The sequence below is a fragment of the Bombus vosnesenskii genome, unplaced genomic scaffold (assembly GCF_011952255.1).
Source record: "Bombus vosnesenskii isolate JDL3184/JDL3185 unplaced genomic scaffold, Bvos_JDL3184-5_v1.1 scf7180000013316, whole genome shotgun sequence".
Lineage (NCBI taxonomy): Eukaryota > Metazoa > Arthropoda > Insecta > Hymenoptera > Apidae > Bombus > Bombus vosnesenskii.
In genome coordinates, this window is record NW_022882962.1 from 4,076,477 (window position 1) to 4,089,144 (window position 12,668).

Below are 12,668 nucleotides of genomic sequence, written 5' to 3' on the forward strand. Positions count from 1 at the left end.
AGAATATGAAATCCGGCGTAACCATTTGACAATAATTACAGAATGCAACAGTATCGAGTGTCAATGCCAGCCTCCGTATAAAATCGTCAATGGGAAATGTATGTTGGCCGGATGTTCCAAGGGAGAAAAATGTCCCAGTGGTGCAGAATGTATCACCATTGCTGGAGGAGTCAGCTACTGCGCTTGTCCCAAGGGTTACACTACCAAGACTGATGGTTCTTGCGAAGGTTTATATCAAAATCTTCATTCTTCTTCGACCAATCAACTTCATTTACATTATCAACATAACCGAAACGAACGATGCAATAACATTCACTTGCAGATATAAACGAGTGTATCGTTGGACACCAAGTATGTGGTTACGGAGCAGAGTGCGTAAACCTGCCAGGATCTCATCAGTGCGTTTGTCCACACGGCTATGGCGGAGACCCATACAACGGTCTGTGTTCTCCGGCTCAGAAAAGATGCACAAGCGACAACGAATGTAAAGCCAACGAGAAATGCGTGCAGCCTGGTGAATGTGTTTGTCCACCGCCATTTTACACGGATCCTCTCGATGGAAACCTTTGCAAGAGTAAGCGTCTCCATATGAAACACTATGCTCAATATCTGATTCGAGAAATTCGCGAGAATCATTTTAAATTATTGTTCACACATTTCTCATACATTTCTTAAATACACATACATGTTCTCTTTTTAATTTCCAGATCCTTGTGACCGGTTCCCATGCGGTATAAACGCAAAATGTACACCAAGCGATCCACCGAGGTGTATGTGCGAGGCTGGTTACGAAGGTGATCCTCAACACGGTTGTGTGGACGTGAACGAGTGTGCTAATAATCCCTGTGGTCACGGTGCCTACTGTATTAACACCAAGGGCGATCACATTTGCGAGTGTCCAAAGGGAACAGTGGGCGATCCTTACGGCGGTGGTTGTACTAGAGTCGCTGTGGCTAAGAACGAATGTTCTTCTAACGACGATTGCGACAATATCTTCGCTTGTGTCAATGGAAGATGCGTGAACCCTTGTGACAATATACCTTGTGGACCAAACGCATACTGCGAGCCTGATAAACATGCTGCCTGGTGTCGATGTGTAATTGGATTTGTGGAAGGCAAGAACAACGAGTGTGTTTCACGTGAGTATTATATCTTTATGTAATCTTTTAGCGTGTTATGTTCTTTAAGTGATTTCTCATACAGTCGTGTTTCTTACTATCCGTAATTTGTCTTAAAGCACGATCTTTTTGATTCATCGGAACGAGATGGTTCAGTGAACCTCCGATTACGACGCTAAATATTTTGAAGTTTTCATTAGTAGTTAGTATATATAATTAGTACTTTCTTCGGTTCATTCAGAGAGAATTGAGACTGAGGAAGGTCCGAATGTTAACGTCAAATAATCGCGATATTTTACATGATTGTTTTAATATACCAAAAAAAGAATTGTAATAACTGGTTTTACAGAGTGCGATGGTTTCGTGTGTGGCTCTGGAGCACAGTGTATCGTGAGTTATAGTGGACCAACGTGCAAATGTATCGAAGGTTTCATGGGGAATCCGTTCCCTGGTGGTCAGTGTCAACCGGACGTTTGTTCTCCAGAAGTTCCCTGCGCAGAACCAAGCGTGTGCATAAGTGGAAGGTGTAAACGTCGATGCGAAGGCATAGTCTGCGGGGTTGGTGCATCTTGTGACCCAGCGACGAATAAATGCGTGTGCAATCCTTATTTCATTGGAAATCCGGATCTCCTCTGTATGCCACGTAAGTGTTATACGAAATGACGATCAAAGATTGATCGAGCCTCTCGTCAGAGAGCATATCGATCAATTCCATTTTTCCTAAGTTTCTCAATTTAATATATTTTTCGTAATTTGATAGCGATTAATCCAGCTGTCTGTGATCCTGCTTGTGGCTCTAACGCTCACTGTGAATATACCTTGCAAGAATCTAAGTGCGTGTGCAATCCTGGTACCAGTGGAAATCCGTATCATGGTTGTGGTGTGCAACAAAAATCTGATTGCTCCACTGCTTTGTGTGGCAAGGATGCACATTGTAATGCTGGACCGAATGCTGTTGAATGTTTGTGTCCGCCTGGATACGCTGGAAATCCGTATATTCAGTGTCATGGTACGTATTATTGAAGCAAAGTCACACTGCCCTTCCTTAAATTTTGGCAGAAAGTTCAAGAATTTTATAGTAACTAAAAAAGATATCAATCCATTTTTAAATCGTTTATACCCATTTGTAAAAGCCTTTAAAGAAGATTCGAAGATAATACAATAATGGAGGGAAATTTTATTAATTTCTTCAGATATCAACGAGTGTAATGGAAACGCGTGTGGGAGCAACGCAGTATGCATCAACACTATCGGCAGCTACGACTGTCGCTGTAAAGAAAGTTACTTCGGCAATCCCTTCATCGGTTGCCAACAGGTCCAGGTCGGTCCTTGCACCGATCCATCAAGCTGCACCTGCAGTGACTCGGTACCTTGTCCATTCGACTACAGCTGCGTGTCTGGCAAATGCATAAATCGCTGCAGCGATGTAAAATGCGGACCCAGATCAGTCTGCCAGGATGGAGCTTGCGTGTGTCCACCTGGTTATAGTGGCAACCCCAACGACTTGATCAAAGGTTGTTATCTTCACGGTCACTGCTCTAACGATCTCGATTGTGAACCTCAACAGATCTGCTTCCAAGTTGGGAAAGGTGTTAGGAAATGCGTAGACGCGTGCAGCAAGTTACAGTGTGGTCCAAACGCATTATGTATCACCCAGAATCACGTGTCTTCGTGTCTCTGCGTCGATGGATACAAGGGAAATCCTAGCAATCTCGTAGAAGGCTGTAAACCATTTAAATCAGTGGTAACACCAAGATGTGAACACGATTCAGATTGTTCTGAAGGTTCTTTCTGTATTCTTCTGGACGGTGGTGTCCGCGAGTGTGTAAATCCATGTAGCAAAGTAGTCTGTGGTGCTCACCAGAAGTGCGAGCCTGATATAATTCCTGGTCACGCTACTTGCAAGTGTCAAGACGGCTACGAATGGAATCCGATACTATCCTCCTGCGAAAAACCATCTGTCCCTGATTGTATCTCCGACGATGATTGTCACACTACAGAAGCTTGTAGGCCAGACGCTCTTGGTGTATTAAAGTGTGTCTCTGTTTGTAAAAGTTTCACCTGTGCTATTAACTCTCAGTGTATGGCGGAGAGACATCGAGGTCGCTGTGAGTGTTTGCCTGGTTTTATCGGCAATCCAAACGATCGTCAAGGATGTCAAACACCTAGGAAAGACCAGTGTTCCACTGACAGCGAGTGTCCAGAGGATCAAACCTGTAGAAGCACCAAAGAAGGTCTTTTGACCTGTCAACCAGTCTGCAATTTCGTTTCGTGCGGTCCAAATGCTTTGTGTGTGGTGCATAATCACGTAGCTAATTGTGAATGTCCACCTGGCCTCTACGCTGGTGATCCCAATGACGTTGTAAAAGGATGTCGAGCTGTTCCATGCGTGTATAACATCGACTGTCCACCCACTCAGCTTTGCAATAGATTGACGCACACTTGTTACGATGCTTGTGATGAAAATGCTTGCGGTGTGAACGCTGTTTGCATCGCGGATGATCATAGGGCAATTTGTCAGTGTCCTCCAGGGCTGAAGCCTAATCCTGTTCCTGATGTCGAGTGCGTTCCTCTTGAAGCTTGTCATCCGAATCCTTGCCATGAAACAGCTCTCTGTGTTCCTGGACCATCCAGCAATCCTGTTTGTCAGTGTCCACCAAATTTTGTCGGGGATCCTTACGTGAAAGGCTGTCAACCGGAAGGATATTGCGCCAGTGTCAAGGATTGTCCTGTGCATTCCATTTGTCACAATCATCGATGCGCCAATCCTTGTGAAAACGCCTGTGGATTGAATTCTATTTGCGATATTATCAATGGCCAACCCACTTGCAAGTGTATTCATAAGTTTATTCCATCTTCAAAGGGCCCGCAGGATGGTTGCGTCCGCGCCACGAATTATTGCAACGTCGACGCTGATTGCGTAGAGAGCATCTGCCTTGAAGGACAGTGTATAGGTAAGATTTGTCTTTCCGATCAATTAATGCCAGAATTATCGATTTGTAGCATCGCGTGTACTACTCTTCGGCAATATGAGCCAATGGAAATTAGAATTTAGACGAGCAAGGAAAAAATTGCTGGAAAAGATACGAAATTCATAATTTTGACGAGTTTTCTAGTAGCTCTAATAATAAATACGAATTTACTGTGCGAAATGTGATTGATTTTATTAAGAAAGATGTTGGTTGTTGTAGCTGTTTGTCGAGCGATTACCGACTGCTCTGCTGGTGAAAAGTGCGTGGATAGTAAGTGTATGGTACCTTGTGTTACTCATACACAGTGCCAAATTGATCAGGCTTGCGTTAACGGAATGTGCATTCTGGGATGTCGAAGCAATAAGAACTGTCCTTCGACGGAATCCTGTATCGATAACAAGTGTCAAGGTATCGAGACGTGAAAAATTAATTTAACCCTTTGATAGATTCCAACCATCCGACGTGAATAACGAACGATTTTCCAATATTTTGTTCAGATCCATGCAAGAGGAAAGACGTTTGCGGTCCAAACGCGATCTGCAGCTGCACAAATCACGCTACCACTTGCACCTGTCCCCTTGGATTCCACGGAAATCCCACACCCCAACAAGGTTGCGTCAGAGTGCCGAATATTTGCGAAGGCCCTCAAGATTGCCCCAGTCAGCATCTGTGTGTCTCCGGATTCTGTCAATGTCAATGCAGCGAACAGGACAACTGTGCCGAAGGAGAACGCTGCAAGAACGGAATATGCATGAAAGTGTGCTACGGCGATAGTAATTGTTTGCCAGGTGAATTGTGCATCGATGGAGTTTGCGAAGTAGGTTGCACCTCTGACGTTGGTTGCAACGATAACGAGGTGTGCATCAACAACAAATGCAAGTAAGTATCGAATATAATATGACTACTTTGGGAAGATAGTGGCAATAGTGCAAAATTGGATCAATTTGTATAATATTTTTATGAACTCAAGTCATAATCGTTTATACTTGTTCTAAAATACTTTCTATCATTCTTATTTATAATTATTCTTAATCATTTCGTAAAATTCCTGTCGACAATTATAAATTTTTTTCTTTAGATGCAGCCACGGATTCATTGCTGGACCAGAACACTGTCTGGACATCAACGAGTGTGACGATCAACCGTGTCACTCGAGCGCAGAGTGCGTCAATCTTCATGGATCTTATCGCTGCGTCTGCCCACAAGGCACAGCTGGTGATCCTGTGGGAACAGGTTGTGTAATTCCTCACCAGTGCACCGTACACGCAGATTGTGCCGATTCACAGGCTTGCGTCCAACATAATTGCACCGATCCTTGCTCTCTGGTTGACTGTGGTCTCAACACTATTTGCTCCGTTTTGGATCACACGGCTGCCTGTCAATGTCAGCCTGGTTACATTGGGGATTCTTCAGGGTGCTTCAAAGTGGAATGTCTTTCTAACAACGATTGCTCTATAGACAAATACTGCAATCAGGATACTAACAAATGCAGCAGTAAGTAGCGACATACGTGTAATTTTACAAATGGAGTATGTTAATTATTGATCTGTTTGGTAATCGGCGTTCTTTTCTCATAGATCAAACATAAAGTGATAGTTTCTCTCTCATACTTATCGACAATTCATTTATTCAGGTCCTTGTAATCAAGTGGACTGTGGATACGGCAACTGCATAGCGTCCGATCATTCTGGAATATGCAAATGTTATCCTGGTTTTGAGCTAGCGGGTGACATTTGCGTGGACATTGACGAATGTTTGAAGAATCCTTGTCACTCCTCCGCGGTGTAAGTTACCTCACTATATTAAATATTCTTTATTTCAGATTTCAATCGAGTTTGCGATAAAAATATTACAATATTTTTCATAGTTGTCAAAATACGGAAGGCTCTTACGCTTGCATCTGTCCTCATGGTTTGGTCGGAGATCCTTTCAAATCTGGTTGCAAACAACCGGGAGACTGCTTCACGGACCTTGATTGCCCAAATACTGCTGCTTGCATTGATAATAGATGCACCAATCCTTGCGACGTATCACCGGATAGTCATTCGTGCGGAAGAAATGCCGAATGTTTCGTTCATGATCACGTTCCACTTTGCAGATGTCCTGATCAGACCACTGGCAATCCGACAGTAAGTATAAGTTACGAATAGAAAGAATGATTTGATTTAGAGTTGACTTTTGTTGGTTCGTTTAAATTACTGGAACACGTAGTTATTCTTTCATTGCTCAAAGAAAATTTCGTTTGTTAATTGTGCTCGTTTGTTCCTGTTTCTGAATTTTAGACGGAATGTGTTCACTTAGAATGCAACTATCACAGCGACTGCAGTCCTTCCGACGCATGTTACAATCACAAGTGCGTCGATCCTTGTTCTCTTGCAAACGTATGTGGACAAGGAGCAGATTGTTCTTCTTTAAATCACAGTGCAGTGTGCACGTGTCAACCTGGCGGTACTGGCGATCCTAATTTAGGTTGTACACCTGTTCAATATTGTAAATCGGACTCCCAATGTGCTACTGGTTCAGCTTGCAATGGAGGAATATGCACTGGTAAACGAAAGAACATATTCTAAGAAGATTTAATTTAACGTACTGAATTCTTGAAAATTCTCTAAATTTCATATTCTTACAGCCCTTTGTGGAAGCACGAGGGATTGTATCGGCGACCAGCTTTGCATCAATGGTCTCTGTCAGCCCACCTGCAAGAGCAACTCCAGTTGCCCCGAGTACCAATACTGTCACAACAACATCTGCGTGCAAGAATTACGTTGCATATCCGACGATGACTGCTCTTACGACGAAAGATGCATCAAGAACAACATTGGACAAGCAGAATGTCAGAAAGCTTGCGATCTACTCCTCTGTGGACGCAATGCCGAGTGCAAAGCGGACAACCACGTTGGAGTTTGCTCTTGCAAGCCTGGATTCTTCGGAAATTCGAAAGACGACAAGATTGGATGCCAATCTATCGAATGTGAGGTCAACGACGACTGCAGCGGAGAGAAGATTTGTGACACGCACAAGTGCAGGATCGCTTGTTTAGCTCACAATCCTTGCGGCGTCAATGCTATTTGCACAGCAGAGAAACACGTTCAAGTAATTAATTAATCACTCGATCATGCGTCACGTTCGAAATTTTACAAGAGATAATTGTGTTGTACATGTTATTTATCGCTTTTAGATTTGTACGTGTCAACCGGGTTACACTGGAGAGCCAACTCATGGATGTCAATTGATCGATTATTGTTCGGATCAACCTTGTGCACCTGGCGCTGTGTGTGAAAATTCCAGAGGGTCCTATAGATGTCACTGTCAACAGGGAATGATTGGAGATCCTTATAATGGCGGTTGTCAGCCACCGGTAGAATGTCTGCAGGACGGAGACTGCCCACTGACTGCAAAATGCATAAACGTCAACAACGTACCCAAATGTTTCGGTAGGTTTATGAATCTTAAACATTGAAAAGGATATTTTTTGATAATTATCTCCTAATATCAAAGACAGAGACTAAAAATCAATTTGCGCAACGATTAGCCGGTAATTCTAACTTTTTGTCCGATGTTGCAGATGTCTGTTCACGTACACAGTGTGGACCAAACGCAGACTGTGTGGCCACTTACCACGCAGGAGCCTGTCAGTGCCGGTCCGATTACGAGGGTGATCCGAACAATCTAAGTATAGGCTGTCGACCTAAACCGGTTGTTTGCACGTCAGCCGTGGACTGTTCGCCCAATACCTACTGTTACGAGGGAATCTGTCGACGTGAGTATCGTCTAACGAGCCAGAGCAGTTCGTTCGCTTCTTTATTTGCTATACGATGGGTTAAGAGCAACGTGATCTGAAATTCTTGTAGCGTCCTGCCAATCGGACGAAGAATGCAACCTGTCAGATGTGTGTCTCAATGGACAGTGCTTGGATCCTTGCAACGTGAAGGCCGCGTGCGGAATAAATGCGGAATGCAACGTGAAGAGTCACATTAAACAATGCAGCTGTCCACCTGGGTTCACCGGTAACTCGGAAGTAGAATGTGTCAGATGTAAGTGAGAAATTTTGTCCTGGAGATACTTTAAAACAAGGATCTTCGAAGGGAAAACGTTGTAAGTGATACAATCTTATAATATTCACCCTTTCCAGTACCCGTGTCCTGCAGAGACACCAACGACTGTAACGATGGCAACACTTGTCGCGACAACGTGTGTCTTCCAATCTGCACTAGCGACAACGAGTGCGCCTTCAACGAAAAATGCGTCCAAGGAAATTGCCTTCTCACCTGCAGGCTCGACAACGACTGTTTCTTGGGTCACATCTGTCTGCACAACATGTGTGCGTTTGGTTGTCGCGCGGACGAGGACTGCAACGCGAACGAAGCTTGCATCACGAACAAATGCATCAATCCTTGCGAAGCCACTCCTTGTGGGCCAAACGCTAAATGCACAGTATTTAATCAACGAGCCACCTGTTCGTGTCCAGCAGGCTTCATGCCGAATCCAACTGCAAAAGTGGCTTGTTTAAGATCGCCTGGACCCGTTTGTCAAGCGAACAGGGACTGTGCGACAGGAACAGCTTGTATTGGAGGACTGTGCACTCCTGTCTGTTCTACAGACTTAAATTGTTTGAGTAACGAACGTTGTGACCCTTCGGGAATCTGTAAATCGTTGTGCAGAAGAGACGAAGATTGTAGAAGCGGAGAGATTTGCGAGGGATTGGTTTGTGTCATTGGATGTCGCGCTGACGTGGAGTGCCAGGAGAATTTCGCTTGTTTGAACAACCAGTGTCAAGGTAAGAAGCTTCGATAGTGGAGTTTATCTTTTTCCATTCGTATCCATACTATGTATATAAATATTAAAATATTGAGGTCGTACGTAAAAGAAAGAGTTTTGAAGTTCACAATATTATATAAAATACTTGCAAAGATAAAGATATTTATAAAAAGGAAGCTTTAGGAAATATCTGTATTAGATAATAAACCTACGAACATAGCCACAGAATTTACTATAATAATTAATTATTCTAACATGTAATAAATATAGAAAAATTCTACTAACTAAAACCATAGAAACGTCGTTAACACGATTGAATTAGACTGTAGACGTAGTTTCATCTGTATCTCATAGATCCTTGCTCTCTTCCTGATGTTTGCGGAGTGAACGCCAAGTGTGCGGTCGTAAATCATCAGAAACATTGTTCCTGTCCGGCACCATTAGTCGGTGATCCTCTAATTGGTTGTAAACAGGCGTTCCTGCCTTGTAGCAACGAAGAGGAATGCGCTACTGGTCAGACTTGTTACGGAAGATCTTGTTACGCCACATGCAAAAGGTAAGCCGATCAAGCATTTAAGCGACGTGATTGTTTCTTGTCCTTTTTGCGAGTTGATTTACTATGTTATTTGAAATTATCTTGCAGCGACGCTAATTGTCTAAGCGACGAACGTTGCGACGGAGGAATTTGCAAAGCCATTTGCAACAGTGACGATCATTGCGTGGCTAATCAGATCTGTCAAAATAGGCTTTGTGACATCGGATGTCGCAGCGATAATACTTGTCCCAACGACGAGTCCTGCGTGAACAATAAGTGTAAAAGTAAGTAGAATGCAATTAAAACGTAAAGATACCCATGTAACACGTTTGATTAATCTTGGTTATGTCTTTTATTTTTGTATAGATCCTTGTGAGGGTGGCAAGGCTTGCGGAGAATGTGCCGGTTGTCGCGTTGTAAATCACGTGGCACAATGCAGTTGCCCAGCCAATTATTATGGAAACGCTTTGATCAGTTGCGCGAAATCTATGATTCCCTGCGATGGCACTTGTGAGTGCGATGAAATTGGTTTTTGCACGAAGAGCTGCTATAGTCAGGATCAATGTTCTTGCGGGGAAGTTTGTCACTCTGAAAAGTGTCGCATCAAGTGTGATGTTAACAATTATTGTCCAAAGGTACCGTCTTTAGAAAATTTCAGATCCTCTATTTTTAATTATAATATTCTCTTATTGAATCATTTACGAATTAATTCGATGCTCTTTGCCCATAATTTCATAAAATCTTGAACACGAATATCAATGAATCCCAAAGAAACAGATCATTGGCATTAAAATTCTATTACTAAATCAATTACCAATTAAGTCGACGTTTTTTCTTCACGATCTAGACTGTAAATATTGATTCACGTAAAACTTCAACACAGAAACGAATGAATTCTAAAAAAAAGTATTACTTTAATGGAAATTCTATCATTAAGTTACCAATGTAGCTTTCGTAAACCTTAAATACAATTTTAGTAAATTGTGCACAGAAAAATGAATTAATTCTTACTAACTATAAATATATTGTTTGATTTACAGGGATACGTTTGCGACCAAGGACTATGCCTCATTGGTTGCCGCACTTATTCCGACTGTCCTTCCTCCTTATCCTGCGTCAGTGGTCAGTGCGAGGATCCATGCTCAGCTAATGGATCTCCCTGTGGAACCAACGCACTGTGTCGTGTTTCGAATCACAGAGCAGTGTGCTTATGCCCAGAAGGATATCAGGGAGAACCCAGTCAAGAATGTTACCAATTGGAATGTCATCATGACGACGACTGTGAGGCCAACAAACGATGCAGCGAGGATGGCGTTTGCACAAATCCTTGCTTGCAACATGGTGTTTGCGGCTTCAACGCACAGTGCAGAGTAGTTAACAGGAAGGCTCAGTGCTCTTGTCCACCCGGACACTACGGAAATCCTAAGATCAACTGTAAGAAAGGTAATGGAAATTACTCTTCCACTTTTTTCTTTTTCCTTTTTCGTAGAATTGATTTTTCTAAATATAATATTTTGTACGATGCGTTTTAGGTGGAGACGAGTGCTTAAGGAGACCGTGCGGCGTGAATGCGAAGTGCAGAGAGACTCTGAATGGATTTGAATGTACTTGCGATCCTGGATGCCACGGAGATCCTCATCAAGCTTGCATCTGCGACGGAGGAGAGCTGTGCAAGGATATGCGTTGCGGAGTGAACGCTGCATGCAGGATTTATAAGAATCAACCACAGTGCTACTGCCCATCGAATTATCCCTCCGGAGATCCGACGCAGGCGTGTAAGTATTTGTATAATAGATCGATTGTAACGATTTTTCATTATTAGTTATAAATTGTCATTGTTCGATAGTTATGATTTCTTATTACAATTCAGAGAAGTTAGCGTTTGCGATGATTATGAATGCCACTTATACTAGTCGTCAAGCTTAACTTCTAAAAGAATTCTTTTCTTTTCATTAAAATTGTTTCTAATACAATCTATTGCAATAAAAAACAAAAGAACATTTCATTATCGACCGATCTTTTCTCTTTATTTTCTTAACTTTCACGTGTGCCTAATTTTTTATTACGAGCACAGGTAGCGCAGACAAGAGTTTAGGGGACTGTCGCACGAACGGTTGCGGTAAAGGGGCTGAATGCATACGAGACGGTGCGATATTCGTATGCAGATGTCCACCGGGTACCAGTGGATCGCCGGATATCGAGTGCACCACAGGTAAGAGACGGCCTACTAACTGTTTAACCGGGCAGATCGATTAATTTTCCATGTACAGCATTTTGTGACTAGCGAGCAATACTGACGAAACAGAGGAACATGGTCCGTAGAATAACCATGTATTATCGTCTTTAGTAGGACTTGAAGTAATACCATTAGAATGTATTAATCCAGTGAATCGTTTAACAATCGAGAGACAGATGTGATTGGACCAGTTTTTTAGACGATTCTATTATAACGTACTTATTACTATACATATTGTACAATATACGATACAAAGATGTACGACACTGGATTTTACCCACAAAATGGTCGCGCGAGAAACATACATACCTGTACATATATATCTATACAGTTAGGCAATACTGTACATAATGTGCCGAGGAAAGGAGGAACACGTTTCACACATGTCTCACACATAACTATTCATATGTAGAATGTTTATTTCAGTATCCAATCTGTCTTGTGGAAACCGTGTTATATCCAGGAAAAAAATGCTTTAACGAAAATATGATATAAAAAAGAAACAAAAAAAAAAAGATAACGGGATGAAAAAAAAGTAGAGACAGAGAGAGACGGCAAATATCTAAATTGCAACCGACATAGAGAAAAAAAAGGTACACATTTCACAGAGAATGAAACACCAGATGATCCGATTAATTTTTTTAGACCTAGGACTAATGATACAGATTGGGAACTGCGAAAGGGACATTCTCATATACCCATGCTTGTTATTTTTTTGCTGGATTTATCCACTGTTTTACATTATTTTCCCTCTTATTTTCTTTTGAATTCTATGGGGGCTTGTGTTGTAAATATCGCTGCTTGCCAATTTATACGTATATATATACATATAATCGATTCGTTTCTCTGGACAACGAGAGGTATCCTGTCTCGTATTACGTCCCGGATAAAACAGTGTAAAAGTTCGGTTCTCTATTTTACTTCTTCACAAAAGCTACCCTACTTATTTCCGTATTACGAATACAAAGCATGTGGTTTATGTTATTTGTGAGAAAGTTTCTTTTCACAGTTCTTATAAATGCTTTTTTCTTTTTTTTTCCTGTCCCACC

General features: G+C 42.2%; 1 protein-coding gene across 1 annotated transcript in view; it reads left to right on the forward strand.

Annotated features, from left to right (window-relative positions):
* The window catches only part of LOC117235539, a 115,134-nt gene that overhangs the window by 29,839 nt on the left and 72,627 nt on the right, over positions 1-12,668 (forward strand). Inside the window, 23 exon segments of the mRNA XM_033497671.1 lie at positions 42-227; positions 323-574; positions 708-1,139; positions 1,468-1,761; positions 1,879-2,127; positions 2,312-4,072; positions 4,310-4,498; positions 4,588-4,969; positions 5,169-5,584; positions 5,724-5,874; positions 5,958-6,219; positions 6,373-6,637; positions 6,720-7,183; positions 7,269-7,524; positions 7,656-7,850; positions 7,942-8,124; positions 8,223-8,867; positions 9,203-9,404; positions 9,492-9,667; positions 9,750-10,018; positions 10,424-10,826; positions 10,916-11,158; positions 11,458-11,595. Coding sequence (XP_033353562.1) covers positions 42-227; positions 323-574; positions 708-1,139; positions 1,468-1,761; positions 1,879-2,127; positions 2,312-4,072; positions 4,310-4,498; positions 4,588-4,969; positions 5,169-5,584; positions 5,724-5,874; positions 5,958-6,219; positions 6,373-6,637; positions 6,720-7,183; positions 7,269-7,524; positions 7,656-7,850; positions 7,942-8,124; positions 8,223-8,867; positions 9,203-9,404; positions 9,492-9,667; positions 9,750-10,018; positions 10,424-10,826; positions 10,916-11,158; positions 11,458-11,595 — 8,013 coding nt within the window.